Here is a 21,277-nt window from a genome sequence, read left to right on the forward strand (position 1 = left end):
GAAAGGCTCATAAATAAAACATTTCCTTTTGTATGAGCTGAGAGTATAAATCTTGAGACAGAAAGTATGGGTTCTATGTAGCACTTACTGTTGCCACCTTGGGAAAATACTTCACTTCTCTGTTTTAGAATCTTCATCTTTAAAAGCTGAATAGTGGTACCTTCCTCTTAGGGAGCTTTAAGGATTGAATGAGTTAAACTATTTAAAGTATTTAAAATAGTGCTTACTCTCAACACTGTTATTAGTAGACACTACATCTTGGAGAAAGAATGTTATGTAGCCCTTTCTTGTCATACTGCTGGTAGCAGTGGAAATGCAATTAAAGTGAAATAAAATTTAAGTTACCACCAGATTGTGCCTTATAATTATAATAGCCAACCCCTTTTTCAAAAATGTATATAATATCATTTTTTGTAGAAGAAAAGATCATTAGTCAGGCCCCATGCATTTAAGACCGGGTAGCTTGTTCTTCGTTACGTATTTTATTTCTGCCAGAGTGTTTGATTGACTGTCTATATTGACCATGAGGTTGCCCAGTATGACTGCATCACTAAAGGTTAGAGAAGGAAAATGCTGGAAGGGCACGGTGACTCATACCTGTAATCCCAGCACTTTGGGAGGCTGAGGTGAGCGTATTGCCTGAGGTCAGGAGTTCGAGACCAGTCTGGCCAACATGGTGAAACCCCATCTCTACTAAAAATACACAAAAATTAGCCAGACGTGGTGGTGTGCGCCTGTAATCCCAGCTACTCTGGAGACTGAGGGGAGGGAATTGCTTGAATTAGGGAGGTAGAGGTTGTAGTGAGCTGAGACTGCGCCACTGCACTCCAGCTTGGGTGACAGGGCTAGGCTCCGCCTCAAAAAAAAAAAAAAAGCTAGAGAGAGGGAAGGAAAATGCTGACTCAGTTTCCAAAGTATTCAGTACATTTGGAACAGCAAGAAAGATTAGAGAACAACACATATGGCTTTAAATGAATGCCGAGGGGTTCTCACAATGATGATCTGGACACGAACTAGGTAGCTAGAATGCCAAAGGATAAGGGAGATGGAGGAAAGATGAGGCAGTCATCATTGCAGAGAACCCCTACTAGGATTTCAAAATTGTCTGACCTGTTCCCGACCTCCTCCTTCCCTTCCTCATTAATGAAAAACTTATGTGCCTTTTCCTTGTTGGTACTGCCCATGGTGCCAAGCACAGTACTGCTCAATAAATGTTGGCAGGTTTGATTTGACTATGAATGACATGGTTTGTGTTATGGCCTCAGCTTTTTTCTCTATTAAAAAACTGCATGTAAAGAAAAATCAGAACATACTGTAGTTAGCATAGTAAATCCTACCCTTTCTTTTCCTATCAACTTACCTGTATTTCTGTTCATCTATAAATTTCCTATTTCCAATCTAATAATAGAGATATGTAACTAGATTCTAAGCTAGTGAATTGTGGCTACAATTTTAAACAGATAAATGCAGTTGCAAATGAAAATATTAATGTAATTTCAGCTCTGATAAAATCTGAAATTGAGTTAAAGGGTGCACTTGATATCTGCATAACAAAGTGTCACTGGGATGGGTAGGGGTAGGTACCAGAGAGTTCAGGAGGTCGATGTTGATTATTTGTCCCATCTGGCTTTATGGTCAAAAGAAGTACAGTAGCCTGCTGTGGTGAATTCTCTGTTTGGGTAGGAAATAACTCTCAGAGTACTTGAAAAGTTAAATGCAGTAATAATGATATTTATGCATATCAATGTAGTTTATTCATTTTGTCTGAAGACAGCTAATCTCTTCATATGAAATATATCATTAGTAATATGTTAGATACACCAGGATTTTAATATATTAATTAAGGACTTGTATTCTTTGCAACTAAAATCAAACCGTTTTAAAAAATAATTAGGAGATATGTATATTTTCTTAAAACCTAAAAACCAATTTTTAGAGTTCCATTTTTAGAGTTCCATTCCATTAGCCTATCAAAGCCACCACATTGCATAGCTCTGGCTGCATCACGGACAGGGACATGTCATTGACCCTATAAGCTATAAGCCAGTCTTTATTGAGTGTCTACTAAGTGGGAGACACCAGTATCTAGCTAATCCAAACCAGAAATTTGAATTTATCCACCTTGAGTCAAATCTGTTTCACTTTCAAGTCTTGCTGATTCTACTCCGTAAATATGGCTTTTCTATATCCCCACACCTTTGGTTTTCTGTATCCCTACCTCATCACCTTTCGCTCAGACTCTTTTTATAACCTTATTTTTATTTATTTATTTACTTACTTATTTTTATTTTCTTTTAAGATGGAGTCTTATTCTTTTGCTCAGGCTGGGGTGCAGCAGCATGATCTCGGCTCATTGCAACCTCTGCCTCCCTGGTTCAAGCGATTCTCCTGCTGCAGCCTCCCAAGTAGCTGAGATTACAGGCACCTGCCACCACGGCCAGCTATTTTTTTTTTTTTTTTGTATTTTTAGTAGCAATGGGGTTTCACCATTTTGGCCAGGCTGGTCTTGAACTCCTGACCTCAAGTTATATGCCTGCCTCAGCCTCCCGAAGTGCTGGGATTACAGGCATAAGCCACCATGCCTGGTCTATAAACTTTATTTTTAAATGAATGATTTTCATTGTTATTAGACTATTAAAATAAAATAACATGTAAAGTTCTACAGGTAAACAAACAAGAGCAGTCCTATCCCTAGCTCCTCTCCAACAAAAAGAATGAATTTCTACCCACTTAGCAATTTCTTACGGTGATTATTTTTGTATTTCCAAGTAATATGCTTTAATATCCTACTTTATGAAATTTAGAGACTATCTATTGACTTTTGGGGATGGTATATAAGGACTTTGCTTCTTTATAACCCCCTTCTTCTCTGCACTACCCCCAATATACTTACATTATAATTTTCAGTGAAATCTATATTGTTTTCATTGTTCCCATGTAAATATTATTCACTACCAGACCAATACTAGCCTATGATTAAAGTCTCTTTCTTAAACAGAGTTTGTTGTTTTTTTTCCATAGAGCTAATAATTGCCTAAATTTTTTATCGTATAATTTATGTTGACTTTATGGCTACATTTACCTTTTTTTTAAACAGTTTCCAACAGATCTGTAAAATCCATCTGTATACAATTTTCCTTATAATCCAGTTCTCACACAGTGTATCAGTTTTATTATTTCCCTAGTGTCAACAATCCTAGAATCATTTCTCTTTGTTCCAATGTAAAATGATTGCTCTCTAGATCTGTTACATAGCAGTTAGACTGAACTTTCCTTATCATCAACTGAAAATGTCTTTGCCTGTCTCTTACATTTGGTCACCTGTTTGTTGGATTCCATTATTTAAACTTCTGATAGCCTCCTTACAAGGGATGTATGAAAATATTTTTTTATTTTAGAATGTTTTTGTATAATATATCCTTATTTTATTATCCCAACTGTTGGAAAGTTTGTCTAGGCATAGAATTTGAGATTGAAAATCAATTTCCTCCAGAATTTCATAGGAATTTCTCTGTATCTTCTAGTTGCAATGTTGCTGTAGAGACTTGTGATGTCATTATAATTTCTGATCCTTTGAAGGTAACTTGAACTTTTAAAATTTGCTTCTTTGTGCCCCACCCTCCTGAAGCTTTTAGAATATTCTTTTTATCCCTGATATTGTTATCAATTTTTATCTTGTTAATAGTAATGAACACTGAAAATTCTTTCCTATAATTTTTTTCTTATCTAATTTTTTGGAACTAGTATTTTTTTGACATTTGACTTACTGAATCCTCTAATATGACTATATTTTTCTATTATTGCTCATCTTTTTCAATTTTGATCTCCCTTCCAATAAACCTTCTCAATTTATCCTTCTAGCCTTTCAGCTTTAAAAAGTCAATCATATTTTTAATTTACAAAACTTCTACTTAATCCCTAGATCTTCAAATATATGTGTGTGTATTTGTGTGTGTGTGGGTGTAAGTGTGCATGTGTGCATATGTGTGTATGTATCATTCGTTTTCTTCTGCATCCGCTGAGGAATGCAGCTTCTCATTTCTAGCCCAGGGTATTAATTTTAATTTCCCTGAAGTTCTCTTACGCTTCGGCTTTGTCTGTATTTTATTCTGGCTTCTTTTTATCTGTCTATTTTGGTATCTCCATTTTATTTCAGAGAATTTTATCAAACCCCTGGTAAACCTCAATTCTCTGCATCAAGCATGAGACAATAAAAATCTACTTGGAAGCGGCCAGGTGCGGTGGCTCACTCCTGTAATCCCAGCACGTTGGGAGGCCTAGGCAGGCGGATCACAAGGTCAGGAGATTGAGACCATCCTGGCTAACACGATGAAACCCTATCTCTACTAAAAAATACAAAAAATTAGCCGGGCGTGGTGGCGGGTGCCTGTAGTCCCAGCTACTCGGGAGGCTGAGGCCGGAGAATGCGTGAACCCGGGAGGAGGAGCTTGCAGTGAGCCGAGATTGCGCCACTGCACGCCAGCCTGGGTGACAGAGCAAGACTCCATCTCAAATAATAATAATAATCTACTTGGAAGCTATTTGTGCGTGTGTGTGTGTGTGTGTGTGTGTGTGTGTGTGTGTGTGTGTGATGCACATAATTGTTAATGTCTTTTGTGATTCATTATAGGCCATCCTATAATGATGGCCAGCTGATTGATTCACTGGGTACCATGAGTGTCAATATTTGTTGATCTTAGGGATGATCATTGTTGTCAAAGACAGATTTTTAAAATCTGACTGGAGTGAGGGTGGAGGATATGAAATCCTATATTCCTGAAGGAGAGGGTGCCTGGGAAGCAAAGTCAGTTGTTGGGGTCTCAACATAAGTATACATAATTTTATTTAATCCTTTTGTTTTCATTTCCATGCCTTTACCTTTTGTCTTTCTGATAACCCTAAGTCCGGATTTTCCCTAAAATGTGTCCTGGCTTTTGATGGGAGAATGGATAGGCCGGCAGCAACATAACTCTTGAATTTGGTTCATCCTACCTTCCATTTGATCTGATGCTCATACTTTCTGAGCCATTCTGGGGTTCTGTGGGAAAATCTGTTTGCATTACTCTGTCTCCCTCTGCAGGCTTCTGTGGGTCCATCTTCCTTTACTACTCTGCTACATGTGTATCATTCTTTCCTCTGCCTTCCATACTCATATATTGTGGTCATGGAAGACAGAATTTGAGTTAAGATTTTTTGTTCTTGCTGTCCTGTGGCCAATTTCTTAGTAAATATAGGACAGAAAACTATTTTATCATCTAGAATACAGAAGTCTTGTAAGTAATCTGTCTTTACTTTAAACTTGACTCTAAACTCCATAGCTGCACTCAAGTTCAAGTTTAGTAACAGGAGCATGGCTGTCATTTTCATGTTCCCTACATGAAAATAAACTTTCACCTAAAAATCTTAATAAAGCCTTCTTAACTTCAGATATTATTGCTTTTTGCCCAACCCTTACCTGATTCCTGGCCTCTTCCTTTAGTGTTTCCATGTGCCCCTTCCCCATGTTCTGGCCAAATAGAATTATACAAAATTCTCTGAAATCATGAGGCTATTTCATAGCTCTGTTCCTTTGTAGATGTAATTATTTCTGCATATTCTGCATGGAATATGCTTTCCCCTTCTTTCTGGTTGTCAAATCTCATCCTTTTATGTGTCATTTCTCAATCATCATTCTTCTGTAACCTTCATAGTTATGTTTTACTCTTTTTGCTATTTTTATTTAAACCAATTTTCTCTTAAAAATGGAATAAATTGACTTCATAAGGGACTTTTTTTTGAAGTTAAGTGGGAGCTATTTTGTGATTTTTACTAACACGTTAAATTACTTGATCAAATTTGCATTTTAAAGCAATCACTATCTGTAGTGTGTAGAATAGTATAATGCTTAGCCTGCCTGCACTCAGAAAGTGTTTATAGGACTGTTAGAGCAATTGGGTGAGAGATGATGAGAAGCGACCCAGGGCAATGATAGTAGCAATGGAGGAGTGGAAGGGTGAAGAGATGTTAAGGAGATACAATTAACAGCACTAGGTCAGAGACTGAACGAGAATGAAAGAAAAAAAGTAAAAGGAAATTATCAGACTTCACTTTATGTTTACTTTATAATTTACTTGCCTTCATAGACCATCCACCGATCTTATGGGGTAGTCAACTCATTAATATTCACTTTTAAATCAAACTCCAAAGTTGAGATTTTTGAAAAACTTCATACAGTGTCAGCTTTCATTTTAATGTGTATATTGAAGTGAACTATCTGTACAGACTGAGGTGAACTAGCTAGATGGTGAATGTATTACATATATTGTGATAATATGATGTTACCCAAAACTTTTAATGGATTCAGTTCATAATTATACCACATGAGCTATTGAGATTTCTAGAAGGCCTACAAGAGTCATGAGATTGGACTCATTCACAGATCTTTTGGTCATATCAGTTCTGTAACAACAACTGCAGATCCAGTCTGTGATCAACTTTTCAAAACGTCTAAAAATAGTATGTATTGTGTCTTAATCCCACACTGTCATTTTGCAACCTTCTTTGTCCAATGTTGCCTACCATTTTTGAATTTTTGAGTCTTAAAACTGTGGTGTACAAAATTATATCTTTGAAAAAATATATAACTTCACCTTTTAAGCCTCTTTCTCTGTATAGTAGGAGAAAATGTATTTATCTCAGTTCAAAGTAACATAATCACTTTCAGTTTAAAACTCAGTGTTTGAGGACCAGGCTCATTCAGTTCCAGATTCTTCCTTTTCTTTCTGCAGTGATGGGCTGGGGAGGGTTGTTGATTGTGGTTACTTATTATCATGGCACCAGGGGTGACACAGCTTGCTCATTGCCATTGCTACCCACCAAGGCTGCTGTCTGATGAGTGCCCAAAGGTAGGATTCCTGTCATACATAACTTGACTTATTTTAACCTATCCTCACATCTTCTGTGCCCTTTTTGCTTTTCTGTGCCAGCTCTATACATCCTTCCTGTCCTGATTTCAAGTGCTCTCTAGGATCACTTCTTTCTTCCAGAAAATTCCATATGGCTCTTGGGGAATTAGAAAAAAAAAGTATGCTTTCCTATACTGTTGTGGTCAGTGTTGTCCTTTGTGATTCCATTCTCAGGTCCAAATGCTACTTTGAAACTCAGTCCAGAGAGGTAACCTCTTCAATCTGTTCTAGGGCTCCTTTTACTTCCAATTCTCTTCCCTATACTAGTTTTTCTTTTTGTGGGAAAAACACTTACTTCACTGATCACCTTTCCCTAAGATATGATTTCTGGTTGCACTTTATATGCTTAGTCTTTTGCTGCTTTTTAAGATGTAGAAGTCCAGTTATTATCATAGAAACCCTTGGTCTTCAACACAATTCCTGTTGTGTCTTAGAAGAACCCATTTAACCTTACAAAGCCAGTAATTTGAACATACCAGGGAGCAGTGCTTATAGAAATGTAATGCTACTGCTTGAATGTTGAAGGAAAACAATAATGTTTTAAATAAGTACAGGGTTAAAATTAGCTCAGCTAATATTTTTAAATACTCTGATTATATTCATAATATCTTCTAATCAGGTTACAGATTAGTGTGTTTTTATTCAAACAGACTTTTAACTTCAATGAAGACGCAGTCTTTCCCCATCACTTCTCCCTACTTCTTCGATTATTTAGGATTCCTTAAAAATAAGTTACTTTATCCCATTGAAACACATATACCTCTATGTAGTGTATGGAATAACAAAAATAGTTATAATCATTTTTATATAACTGAGTGGTAGGTTACTTATAAAATACTAACCAAATGCTAAAATAAATAATTTTTAAAAATGTAGGAGCAGCTTGCTGTGACAGACAAAGATAGTATGTAATACTGTCAGTAGTAAAAAAAAATCATGAATGTTTAGGACTTCAAGGAAAATCAGAGTAGATCTTTTTCTGATGTTGTTTCTTCATAGCAGGTTCACTTCTCAAAAGAAATATGGTATCATATATATTGCCTTCTATTTCATCCTCATATTTATAGTGAATAATGAGCACTGTAAGAGAAATATCATAGAGGCAAATGATGAAGCTACAAGGTCATTACAACTTCCTGCAATTTTCCTTAATTAGTTAGGTAAACTATATTTGGATGAATATATATGATTTAAGAGTTTAACAATAATAATGGTTTACAATATTTCTCATGGTTAATAGAAATGTATTTCATATTAAAGCAGTGAGCTACTAATAACAATATTTAACATAGCGAAAGTCCATATTCCAAAGTATAAATTCATTAAATCCTCACAATAATTCCATTGGTTGAGGTATTAGTCTGTTTTCACACTGCTATAAAGACATAACTGAGACTGGGTAACTTGTAAGGAAAAGAGGTTTAATAGACTCACAGTTCTGCAGGCTCCAAAGGTAGCATGGCTGGGGAGGCCTCAGGAAACTTACAGTCATGGTGGAAGGTGAAGGAGAAGCAAGATCATCTTACATGGTGGGAGCCAGAGGAAGAGAGAGAGCCAAGGGGGATGTGCTACGCACTTTCAGAAAAACCAGATCTCATGAGAACTCTATCAGAACAGCAAGGCGAGAAGTCTGCCCCCATGATTCAGTCACCTCCCACCAGGCCCCTCCTCCAATACTGGAAATTACAATTCAACATGAGATTTGGGTGGGGACACAGAGCTAAACCGTATCAGTAGGTTATAATATTATTGCCATTTTACAGATGAGAATACTGTGGAATTTAGAGAAAATAAATGTTCAATCAAAGTCTGCACAAATATTAAGTGGCAGAGCAGACATTCCAACAATGTGAATTGTTCCTCAAAGAATACATGCTATTGCATAATAGGCCCCAAAATTCATACTGATAAATGTAAAATATACCATGATACCTTTGATTTTTATCACTTTTAATTATGGTTAATGAACGATTATGCATGCAATTGTACTAGAATTTCTAAGTAGCCCTCTTGTAAACGCAATCTCAGTAATTCTTCTGAATTCCTTGAGATAAAATTATTAGACGGGATGATATTTATATTCATCACGTTGAAGTTCATCAAAACAGTCGAAGAAGACTGGCTTCAGATTTCTAGAGATAAATCGTATTGGAAGCTTTAGCCAGAACATTCATGATTAAAATCTTCAATGACCCTTTTACAAAAATTACCAAACACTGAATTATGATTAGTTTGATATTGTTCCCAATTATACCAATTTCTTCACTAAAAAACTATAATTAATTCATAGCATAAGCCTGCAAAATACATTACTGCACATTTTGTAACTCATTCAGCTGAAACTAAAATGTTAAATACTGTGATTATTATTTTTGTGATAATGAACCGAGGGCAATTTTGGAGTTCAAATCCAATTTCAGGACCTGATTTCACCATCCTGTTGTATTTATTTAAAGATCACATTCTAATGACAGTTGACAAGGTTGTTTGTATTCTCTCTCATCACGGCATTACAGTACATTTATTGATGAGTTTTAAATACATTTTTATACCATGTGTCCTTTGCTCGAAGTCTCCTTAAAGACACAACTCATTTTTCCACCTTTGTATTCAACTTACACATATACAATTTTGAAAGAGAGAAGTATGTTTGTATATAATATTTTAAAATATATTTACATGTTACTTTGTAATTTTTGAAATATTTCACCATCTAGATTATAATATCCTTTTGGAAGGCACTGGTTTTTCCTCTCTTGTCATTTCCTTGGAGGGTCTCAAGTATCTTTTACGTATGGAAGACACAGCTGTTTATTAGAAGGAACAAATAAAGTGTACTACAATTATTTTTAAATTTGCATTAAATTTCTTTATATAGTCATTGCTCTCACTGATTGCAGCTGAAGTTAGAAATACGGCCTGAGCAAAGTTTCAGATATTAGAGATGCTGGACATATCAAAGCCCTTAAGCTTGGGATTCCTCTGGAAGAAATTCTGGATCAAACAAAAAATGATTTGTGAGCTAAAACACAGGTATTACCAACAAGGTATCTTGAAGCCAACTAGCTGGCCTCCCATTTGTTTTCTCACCTAAGTCCCAGGATGAATTTGGATAAAGGCTAAGGAACTGTTGACATGCATTTGGAGAATGAAAGTATTCTTATTTTCACTTTCCGTTCATATCATTTTGTTTTTTTATTTAAACAAATATTTTTGTATAATTAATGTTATCATAAAACAAAGCCAATGAAATACAGTTTGATGGAAGTGGTGTCACAATAGAGACATTACAGGTCTGGATGAGAATATGACAGCCTTAATCTGTTATTTAGATTTCCCTGAGTTCAGATGGCGGGCAGATTCACAACACCTGTGAAGTGGAAGGCAGGCAGAGTTAGTGATAGGAGTAGTGTCAGAAGCAATTACTACAATTTCTTTAGTCTTCTGATGCCAGCCTTCTCCATTTTCTTAACATTTGTGAAATTATAACTTTAACAAGTATTTGTTGGAAAGCTATCACAGCAAAATAAAACTAGATGCCATGTGATGATAATAATAGCAAGCATGTTTTTTCCTGACTAGCTTTGTGACAGATGCTTTACAAGTGCTATCTTATTTAGTCCTGGCACAATCCTATAATGTAAGTATTGTTTTTCTCCTTGTTTTACAACAAGACTTTTTTTTACAAGAGGAATCTGAAGGCTAAGTAACTTGTCCAGGGTTCCACTGGTAGTAAGTGGTCTCAAGTCAGATCTGTCTGACTCCAGAACTCATTCTCCTCACCCTTGTGAATCCTTTTTGAACCCATGGCCCCAGTCTTTGCCTATGGACAGATCGGCACAACTCAAGTCTGACTCAACCTGAAGTATCTACTAGAAGGCCAAAACAATTCTATCATTTAAATGAAGTGTTAAGAAGGGGAGTGTGCTCAATGTTTTAAATTCTAAACAGTATAAAATCGTTCCAAAAAATGTATGATCATACAAATATAATCAAATCTTAACTGAGAAAAATTATTACCAAATAAAAGCATCCACCTAAAAATCATGTATTTGTGTGCTAATTCAGGAGACAGTTACGCAAGTAATTTTTCTTACCCTTCAATATCTTCAACATAGAGATCATGGATATTAATAAAAGGAGATGCAATTTTGCTCTCACATATATTTTTCTTATGCAATGGGATGCTTCCAGTTGTTTACATCTTTCAAGAAACTTAATCACCACCAGATATGTACTAGTCTTCTGATGCCAGTAGGACTACTTTGTATTTTCTAATAGAAAGGAACACTTTTTCTTCTGTGTTGTAATCTTGTGATATTTAGACCCAAGATTCATTCAAAACACTTAGCCCCATTTCTAGGTTTTTGACATATAACATTACTAGCATATGAGTTCAGGAAGGTACATCTATCAGGCTGTCTCTTGCAACTTTAGATATAATAGAAACACATTTAAACAAGTCAAATATCTATCAACTGGGGGATTGATATATATAATGCAATATTAAAAATAGATGAACATACATGAAATGGCTCTTAGAAAAGCTGTTAAAATATTGTTACTTATAAATTTGAAACTGCAAAATAATATGTAAAATTTGAGTCAAATTTGGTTAAAAATGTCATCTCGTGTGTGTGTGTGTGTGTGTGTGTTCTGTGGCATAGTGTGAAGTGCGATGTAGATACATCAATTCTAGAACTCTTCATACCAAATTATTCAAAAATGGACAGGGTTGAAAGTTGTGGGGAGACTTTCATTTTTTAGTTTCTATACTTCTGATTTATTATTATTACTTTTTTAAATGTGAATTTGCTTTGTTAGAAATGTTTAAAAAGTTTTTAACATGCTTGGCATTTAGTGTTCGTGACTATAAAATGCAACTTACCTTTTCAGCCTAATTTTCCCTAATTTTAGACATTCTGCCTCAATTACAGTTTTTACTGCTGTGTCCTAGATTTCTTTGCCTGTCGGCTTTTCTATATGTTATACCCACTGCAAGGAAGGTCCTTCTCCTCACTTCTCAGGCTTAGGTTCTATGTTATTTCCAGTTCTAATTCCAGTGCTTCTAACAATAATTTTAACAAGCGTATTTCTTACTTTCTTTCTTCTATTCTCATTTCAAATATTTTGTTTTTCTGTTACATCACATCATAGACTGCCTTGTAATAAATCCACGAATATATGCATATGTACCACCCATAAAGCTGAAATCTTCATGCTTATTTTTCCCTTACAATTAGTAAGTATTCTATTCAATTGAAAAAATTAACAATGTTTTATTTTTGTGAAATTTTTGTAGAGTTTCAGCTTTTCTGTATATCATGATCTGCTGTTAAAGAGACACCTCTATTGTATGTCAAATTGTCAATTTTTTGCCTTATAGTCCACTTCTGAATTCTACATTGTAATTTCTGTGTAATAACTCCATTTGCTGCCTCTGTTCTCTCATATAAACACATTTCAACAGGCTTAAATGGAAGACGACAATCCAAATCAAATTTCTTAGACAGGAAGGTATCTGTAATTATCTCATAAAATGATGCCAAAATCTTGTCACATACGGTATCTCACATGACAAATTCAATAGTGTTCTCAGAGAAACACAATTTTTTATAGTAATGTTTCTATGTAAATCAGTCCAGGTGGGTTTCTTTTACATGAACAAGCAAGATTGTTTTCAAAATGATAGAAACAATAAAGAGAGAGAAAACCCAAACTGATTTGCAACGGGAGTTTCCTCAGTAGTCATCCCGGAGGGAAGTTTTGCTTTGTCACAAGTGACTAGCCCTTAATTTTGAGAGTGAATCATCCGCTTTGAAATGAGAGATAAGTTGGGGAAAGAGCTGTTTAAAAATTACTTTACAACTATTTCCTTTAGAGCTATGACTTCTTAAACTGGAATGTGATCCAGAATAGCTTCCCTTTGAATCCAACATTTGTCTTCAGCATTTTATTGTCTCTCTTTTCCCTCACCCCATCTCACTTTTTCCTTCTCTCCGTTCAACAGATTTACACTGACTGGGCCAACCACTACCTAGCAAAATCAGGCCACAAGCGGCTGATCAAGGACTTGCAACAAGACATTGCAGATGGAGTACTCCTAGCAGAAATCATCCAGATTATTGGTAAGCCTTTCCTTCTGAAAGAAAGCATGAAAGTCTCTGCTCCCATCTCTTTGGTAAAGCACAACTTAAGTTAAGCGCCTTACTGAACTGGTCCATGTGTCTCTGAGATTCATGTAGCTCTCCCCTGATTTAATTAAAATGTTTATATGAGGATGTTTGAAAAAGGCAGTTTGGCCATACTTTTAAATAACTAGAACTGTATCTTTATATACATAAACTTGCTAACCTTTATTGAATCATTTGAATTGAACTGTCAGAAATGAATGCTTCATTAAACCATATGTCTCCCATGTGTGTATTTCGTTAGCTGGAGCAACTCATACACTCTGAGATGCCTTGAAACTGTATCCTGATCCAGCAGGGACAATTGTGAAAGGTTTCATGTCAGCAATCATTTGGCACAGGCTAAAGAATTAGCAGCAACTTCCTTCTCACTCATTTTTTTTTTTTTTTGCCTGATTCGTGCATATAGAATTGGCGGCTGTTAATAAGTGTGTCTTCTTGTACACTGCTTGGAAGACAGAATATATGTAGCAGGAGCATTTTTGCTTGGTATTTTTTTTTTCCTGTTTTCGTGTGTGTGTTTCACTTCATTGCTTAAGCATGTCGTTCTTTTTTTCTCTCTTTTATTTTATCTCTTGGCTTTAGCAAATGAAAAAGTTGAAGATATCAATGGATGTCCTAGAAGTCAGTCTCAGATGGTAAGAATCATATTTATTCTCAATATATAATGCTGATCTTCACTTCCAGAATTAATTGCATTTGTAAATGGATATTATTTTTTTCTGCATGTCTTCCTGCTTAAGAAACCATTTGATCCCATTCTCTCATATGTATTTGTGTGGGTTCAATTTAGGTACATCAACATCATTAATTGACTCCTATATACACATGACATATTTCCAGATGTCTTATTAGATCCTTGACTTTTTTTTTGTTCTGCTGTTCTGTATAATTTAACACTGGTCTTAATGGTAGTAAATTTCATTTCTACTTTTAAGTGGATTATTTTTGTCTGAACAACTGGCTTAAAGAACAGGCCTTGCCATGTGCATTTTAAAATATATAAATAGTATTTTCTTTGTTCATAACAAAGTCCAGTGTAAACACATGGACTCTTCAACACTTCTGGAAATAGTTCTTAAGGCATGCTGCTGTAAGTTTGGTGAGCAGTGACTGATTTTGAGATATGATTCGTAGTCTCTTCCAGAAAGCCTTCAGCCTGGATATCTGCCTCTTTCCCAGCTATCTCTTATCTTTATCAACCAATAAACACTTCAAGTTTTATAATAAAGTCAAAGAGTAATAAACTACAGAGATAAAAATATGTTTCTTAATTAAAAAGCCACAACTTAGTTTTATAGGAAAACCTGAAATATAAAATGCCTTAACTAAAGTTACATCAAGCAGATATAATCAGGAATGACAGCCGAAATCCACAAGATGAAGCTTTCTCCAAAACTCTTCAGCACAGAATAGGCATTTTAAATGAATTTAATGAGTTCTTAGTTGTCAGAAACTTGGAAGAATAAAAAAATCTATGAACTTTTAAAATATACTGACCTACTTTACTTAATGTCAGAAAACTGAAATCCAAAATAATAAACATAATTTATTTCTAAAAGTGATTAACTATCATGTATATTTTTAAAATAATTGGCCAGATGTGGTGGCTCACACCTGTAATCCCAGCACTTTGGGATGCCAAGGCGGGTGGATGACCTGAGGTCGGGAGTTCAAGACCAGCCTGACCAACATGGAGAAATCCTGTCTCTACTAAAATTACAAAATTAGCCAGGTGTGGTGGCGCATGCCTATAATCCCAGCTACTCGGGAGGCTGAGGCAGGAGAATCGCTTGAACCAGGGAGGCGGAGGTTATGGTGAGCCGGGATCGTGCCATTGCACTCCAGCCTGGGCAATAAGAGCAAAACTCTGTCTCGAAAAAATAAATAAATAAATAAATAAATAAAATCAAATAATAAAATAAATAAATAAAAAATAATTACTCCCAGGACCTATTATGATGTCATGAACTCTGTGTATATGGTTGTGAAAAAAATCACTGTAAAAGAAAGGATTTCTATACAATCCTTCAGTTTTAAGGAAACTTCCTGATCTAATTACTCTAAGTGACTCTGTGGGAATTAATTACAGTTGTTTTCTGAGGTTTTACTGTGAACAAGCCAAATCAGAAGACATTTAGACCTTGATACACTAATAAGCTGTGTGATGTTGAGAAAAATATGTAACTTCTTTGAGCCTCAGCTTTCTCATCTGTAAAATGAACCTTAATTAGAATGTGACAATGAGATATGCATGTGAACATCCTTTATTAACACAACTAAAATGCAATGCAGAATAGTATTGCTACAAACTTTGTAAAGGACACGTGCGTGGATTAACACCTGTTAAAAGATTTTTAAGGCTTTCAATTAAAAAGCTCAACAGTCCCCTGAAACCATAATTATGTTTCTTAAACCCAACATGGTTGCTTTTGCTTTCATTATTTTTACCATGAGGAGGTGTCGAATAATATAAAACATTTTAAGTCTAGAAACTCTCACCTACTTGGCTATCATTCCAATTTGATTCTGGGATTACAGAGAATTCAATAAACAGGCAAGCTTATACTCAGTGATGATAAAACAATTCCAAAGCTCATAACAATGGTTAATAGAGATGCTGTTTTTACCTATTTATCGGAAACAGCTGTTCCTAGAGATTCTACAAATCTGTGGAAAGAGTCTCTTGAGTTTCAGACTCTGTTAATTTTTTTTATTACTTCTTATTCCTGTTAACTGCAAAATATCATGTTACAGATATTATGCAAGTTATGTTGATATTTCCACTTCTGATTAAAACAAAATAGAAAGACCAAAGTCTGAGAAATGCAAATGCTATAAAAAAGGTAGTTTATTCAGCCAAAAAGCATTAGTTGGAATCATATCGAATATTGACTAAGAATGACTTAGATCCTCATTTCTTTAAGATGTGGTTGAATTTTGAATCTGAAGTTGGCATGCCTTCAATTTCTTGATCCAGAAAAATGCATATGAAATAAATGTAACTTTTTTGGCTGAATTATTTTTGCCTCTGTTCTTAAGAATTTGTGTAAGCACTATTAGTGAATACAAATTCCAGACTTTAATTGAGACAAGAATGAAAAGGAAAGATAATTACGATAGCATGACTAGGCTTATGAATTTCATGTATCTACTCCAAACAGGATGTTGCCTGTTCCTTGATTGCATAACACTGGGAGGTGCTACATTAGTAAGAGTGAGTGGTATACTTGCTCATAGGACTACTTTGGCCACCTGTTTTTGTATACCTGGTCTCTTGTGGCCTTTGGTTGCTGTTGGTGCTTAATAACAAAAGATAAAGTAAAATTAGGTCTGCTGCTATTTTTAATCACGAATTGTTTTTATTTAAATGTTAAACTTGCTACCCTTTATTGAATCATTTTAAGCCTTTAAGAATAGAAGATCCCTTTTGTTGTATGAATCTACAATGTATTGATAAATTTCCATAGTAGCCAGGTAATTCACATGTAATCAATATTTACTAAGCACTGAGTACAAAGTATAATAACATTTGAATGAACTACAGTTGAGAATTGGAGGAGCAAATGTTTAGATAAATAACAGCAACAGTTACATAGGCGAGAACAAAAACGACTGAGAATGGAGTAAGTTTGGTGCATTCCACAAACAAATAGAAGAGCACTGTGGATTAGGCACAAGGAGAGTTGTTTGAAGGGAACAAGGAAGCCTGATAGTGTAGGGCCAAAGTAAGGAGTTGGTATGGTATTCTAACTCAGGGAGACTTTGGAAGACTTTTAAAGCTGGGCTGTGGTATGATCCAATATAAATACTTTAAAAGATCACCCTAGATGCTTTATGGGGATTATAAAGTAAGCAAGTGTTGGTGTCCAGTTGAATGTGGGCGACGGAAAGTACAGGGAGCTTAAAATGGCCCCAATTTTTTAGCCTGAATGGGTAAGTAATTACCATTAAACAAGATGATTATTATAGAAGCAGAAAAAAATGTCTTAAAAAGGTGGAGGGGGGAAGGTGATGAATTCATATTTTAACATGTGGAACTTGATGTATCTATTAAAACATCAATTTGGAGGAAACTTAAGGCTATTAGACATGTGTTTCTGAAGGTCAGAAAAGAGTATTGGTTAGAATATACTGAAAAAATAGGTAATATTTGAAACCATGGACAAGAATGGAATCTTTCAGGAGCTCTGCATAAAGTCACAGGAGAAGAAACCTGAGGTTTTTCACTCTAGGAGATATAAATATTTATGTGATAGAGGTATAGGAGTCAGGAAAGGGAAAGAGTGTTGAGAGAGTGAGACTATTGTTGAGGAACAGAATCACAGATGTGGACTTCTAATCCTTAGGGAAGATGCAGTAGCTGAAGCTCTAATACGTGGACTACCCCAGCAAGTCAGGGCAAAGTAAGATGAGCAGAATGTGTAACATGCTGTCAAATGTTATGCAGCTAAATAGCTGGTATACTGGAATGTGGTATTTCTTTTTGGTAATTGCATAGGCATTGATTACCTGTATGTGAACATCTTCTGTAGAGTGAATAACGTGTTAAGAAGTAACTAAGAAGTGCCGATATCCATTGAGTCATGAATAATTTTTCTAAGAGTGTCCTGTTAAGACACTGTTAGAGAAGAAAAAAAAATAAATAGCTTGAGAAGAAGACAGAGTTGAGGGGAGTTTTTGCAAGGGGGGAAGAAAGCATAGAAGGAGGAAGCAGTAGAGGGAAAGGAAAGGGTTCAGAGGAATGAAGTGGTAAGTAACTATACCAAGTCCTAAAGGAAGTAGAAGAGGAGGAAATTTTGGTCTGTGTGGAAGATTTGATATTGGAAAACAATAGGGATACATTTGTTTCTGTATCATGTCATAAAAGGTTATGATGGGGTGAAGATACGGATACTTGAAAAAAGTATGTATGTAACATATTTGTATAAACACAAATCTCTACATAGTAGCTACCACTGAAAGGATTATGGCCGGAACAGGGAAGAAACACATAAATAGAGGCAAGTTATTTGAAGGATTCTAGTTCTGTGGGGCATAATGTACTATATTATTCTGCTTTTACAACTTACATAAGTGTTACATGTATTATTTTATGTACATCAAATATACTAAATAATTTCAAAGTATAAAAGAAAGTATATTAAATAGAAACTAGAGGAATTTAAATTAATATAACAACTTCAGAATTTTAGATAATATTAATGCGCTTGCTTTTCATGTGATTTTCTAATGGTTTAATGGTTACTTTATTTATTATTATTATTATTATTATTTGAGACGAAGTCTCGCTGTGTCGCTCAAGCTGGAGTAAAATGGTGTGATCTTGGCTCACTGCAACCTCCACCTCCCAAGTTCAAGCAATTCTACCTGCCTCAGCCTCCCGAGTAGCTGGGATTACAGGTGCCCACCACCACACCTGGCTAATTTTTTTAATTTTTTTAATTTTTAGTAGAGACGGGTTTTGCCATGTTGGCCAGGCTGGTTTCGAACTCCTGACCTCAGGTGATCCACCCATCTCGGCCTCCCTAAGTACTGGGATTACAGGCATGAGCCACCATGCCTGGCCATGGATACCTTATAATAAAGAAAAATTCACCATATATATGTGTATATATATATTGTGTATATATACACATATATGTACATATATACATATATATATAATGATAGCACTATGACTCAAAGGAGTGGAATATTGCTATATACATACACATTTATATGTGTAAATATATGTGCGTACGTGTGTGTGCGTGTGCGCATGCACCTTATAAAGAAAATTTAACTCTCTATATAATATGTGTATGTGTGTGGATATATATAATACATGTATATATAATCCCAACAATAATTCTTTTGAATAGCATAGTCCAAATAGCACATATTTAAGAAAAATATGAATTTATCCTTTTAGCACTTTATTAGTATAATTACTGAGATATTGTGGTTCATATTTATCTTAAGTTTCAAAGTCATGGTTATTTTTCTTTGATGAGCTTGAGACTAAACTGGTCCTGGAAAACAGAACTTAGTTTGTTGGAGCTTAGTCAACACTAAATTTAACCTTATCCAAAGATGAAGTTACTAATGTGGATGGCACCTGTTGAGTAATTCCTAGGTGGGCGGCATCAGGATTCAAAATATATACTGCATGTCCCAACTTTGGTGAGCTTACATGAGGAAATAAATTAGTAAACTATAAATACCAGGAATGTCCCAAATGCCCAGCAAATTAAAAATAGCAAAAATATGTCCAACATTTACTTAGAATGCAGAGACACAAGTGCAAGTTTCTTAGACAAAAATGTTAGACATGTAGGGTAAAAGTTGTTTCAAAGACATTTAAAACATTTTTTAAATAGACCATTATATTTAAGGATCTTCAAAAATGCACAGAAGAATGAGGACATCTGATTATGTGAAATAGTTACAAACCAAGTATTAAACTATGTAAGACAGCTAAGGATCTGGCAGATGTATTTCACAGCTTGTCTTTCCTCTTTCTTGGCTCTATTTTGTCGTAATAGTTCAATTGTTTTCCAGCCACAACCTTCAACCTAAGTTTTTAGTATAACATGTATGTTGTTTACAGTTTGCTGATATGAATATTTTTGGCTTCTTATTCCTTTTTAAATCCTAGTAGCTGGAAAATTAGATTTAGGTCTTTCCTGCCTATCTGATTCCATGTCCCATAGGGTTATGCCTCCCAGAATCATTACTCTTATGGAATTCACATATTTATCCCATTTGGGATAGAAATTTCTTGATCCTATTTCTATTGCTTATATTTATCTGGAAAGTGAAACTATTCTTAATAGTAAAAAAAAGCCCATGCTTTTATCAGTAGCCTGTCCTTTAAAGTTTTATTTTTTTCAGCTACTGCTTGTAATCACTCTTCTTTTAAAGGATTTCTTTTTTTTTTTTTTAGGTAAGATGAGAAGATGAGGTTCTTAACCAAATAGGGAAGAGATAAAATACTGGAATGCTCTTAAAGGTTTAATAAAATCTTATATATGGCATACTGCAAAATTGTAGCACTATGACTCAGAGGAGTGGAATATTGCTAAGTTAGTCCAGTCACATGATCCCTTGACTTTGAAAATATTCATCTTCTGGAATGGCTAGAAAAAGATAGCTTAATGAAGACAAATGCTTTATTACAAGTAGAGTTCTGATCTATAAAGAAATACTAAATGAAAATCTTTACTTTGTATTTTTCTTAATGATTTCATTATTTTTATACAGATTCAAACTTCACAAAAATATGTATAAACTACTAGTATCAGGGAATTTATATGTAAGTTATTAGAATATCACCTAAATGATTTTTAAATCTGCCTGTCTCTAGACGTTGCTCCACACACCAGTCAAGTTCAAATGAAGTAATTGACATAACATGGAGGCATTAAGAGGCAGTGTGTTTTGTTAAAAGAACAAAGGTGACTGGAATTCTAATTTTGTATATATGACCCAGGAAAAGGCATTCAGTAAATTCTCAAGGCCTCTGCTCATTTCTGCAATGAGGAAATTGGACAGATAAACTCTAAAGTCAATTGGAACTCTGATTTGCTACCTTGATTAAAAAAAAAATGCCAAAGATGATGATTTCTCTTCAGTTTTAGTAAGTCTAATTTACAAAGAAAAACAGCAACATGAAATTATTTCATTGTGGGAATTCTTTGGTCTGCCATTTAGAAATTAAATAAAAGTTAAAAATACAAGAACGCCTTGTTGCATTAACTTTATATTATAGAATGAATAGCTTATATGTTGTTCTTATTGTTGTCAATATTTATACTTGTTTGTGTAATTAATATGATAAATAGAAATTGGAATAAAGTAACCGTTTGAATTACAGATTTTTTCTTTGCTTTTGAAGAGAAGAAATAATTTTTATGGACATTAAAATTTATATATGCATATATAACTATTGCAAAATGTAGTTGATATTTCTACTATATCTTTGAATATTGACCACTTTAATAAATAATTGGCATATTTTTATCCTGTTTTTTTGTACTTAAAATGCTACAAATTGTTTTTTATTGGTAGCCCAGTATTACTGTAAACACAAAATACAATCATTGTATTTGAAGACATATTTCATAAGAATCCTTTTATAATTTTAGCTTTTTACATTTA

At 34.7% G+C, this 21,277-nt stretch overlaps 1 protein-coding gene across 6 annotated transcripts in view; it reads left to right on the top strand.

Annotated features, from left to right (window-relative positions):
• Window positions 1-21,277, top strand: part of NAV3 (neuron navigator 3) — an 890,287-nt gene that overhangs the window by 605,636 nt on the left and 263,374 nt on the right. For 5 of the 6 annotated variants that reach the window (XM_055359213.2, XM_063694177.1, XM_063694178.1 and 2 more), the window contains 2 exons: window positions 12,955-13,072; window positions 13,721-13,773. In XM_055359213.2, coding sequence (XP_055215188.1) covers window positions 12,955-13,072; window positions 13,721-13,773 — 171 coding nt within the window. Of the gene's footprint in view, window positions 1-12,828; window positions 13,073-13,720; window positions 13,774-21,277 lie in introns of those variants that run through there. The other variant, XM_063694179.1, reaches the window with a different exon arrangement.

The sequence above is a fragment of the Gorilla gorilla genome, chromosome 10 (genome assembly GCF_029281585.2).
Source record: "Gorilla gorilla gorilla isolate KB3781 chromosome 10, NHGRI_mGorGor1-v2.1_pri, whole genome shotgun sequence".
Taxonomy (NCBI): Eukaryota; Metazoa; Chordata; class Mammalia; order Primates; family Hominidae; genus Gorilla; species Gorilla gorilla.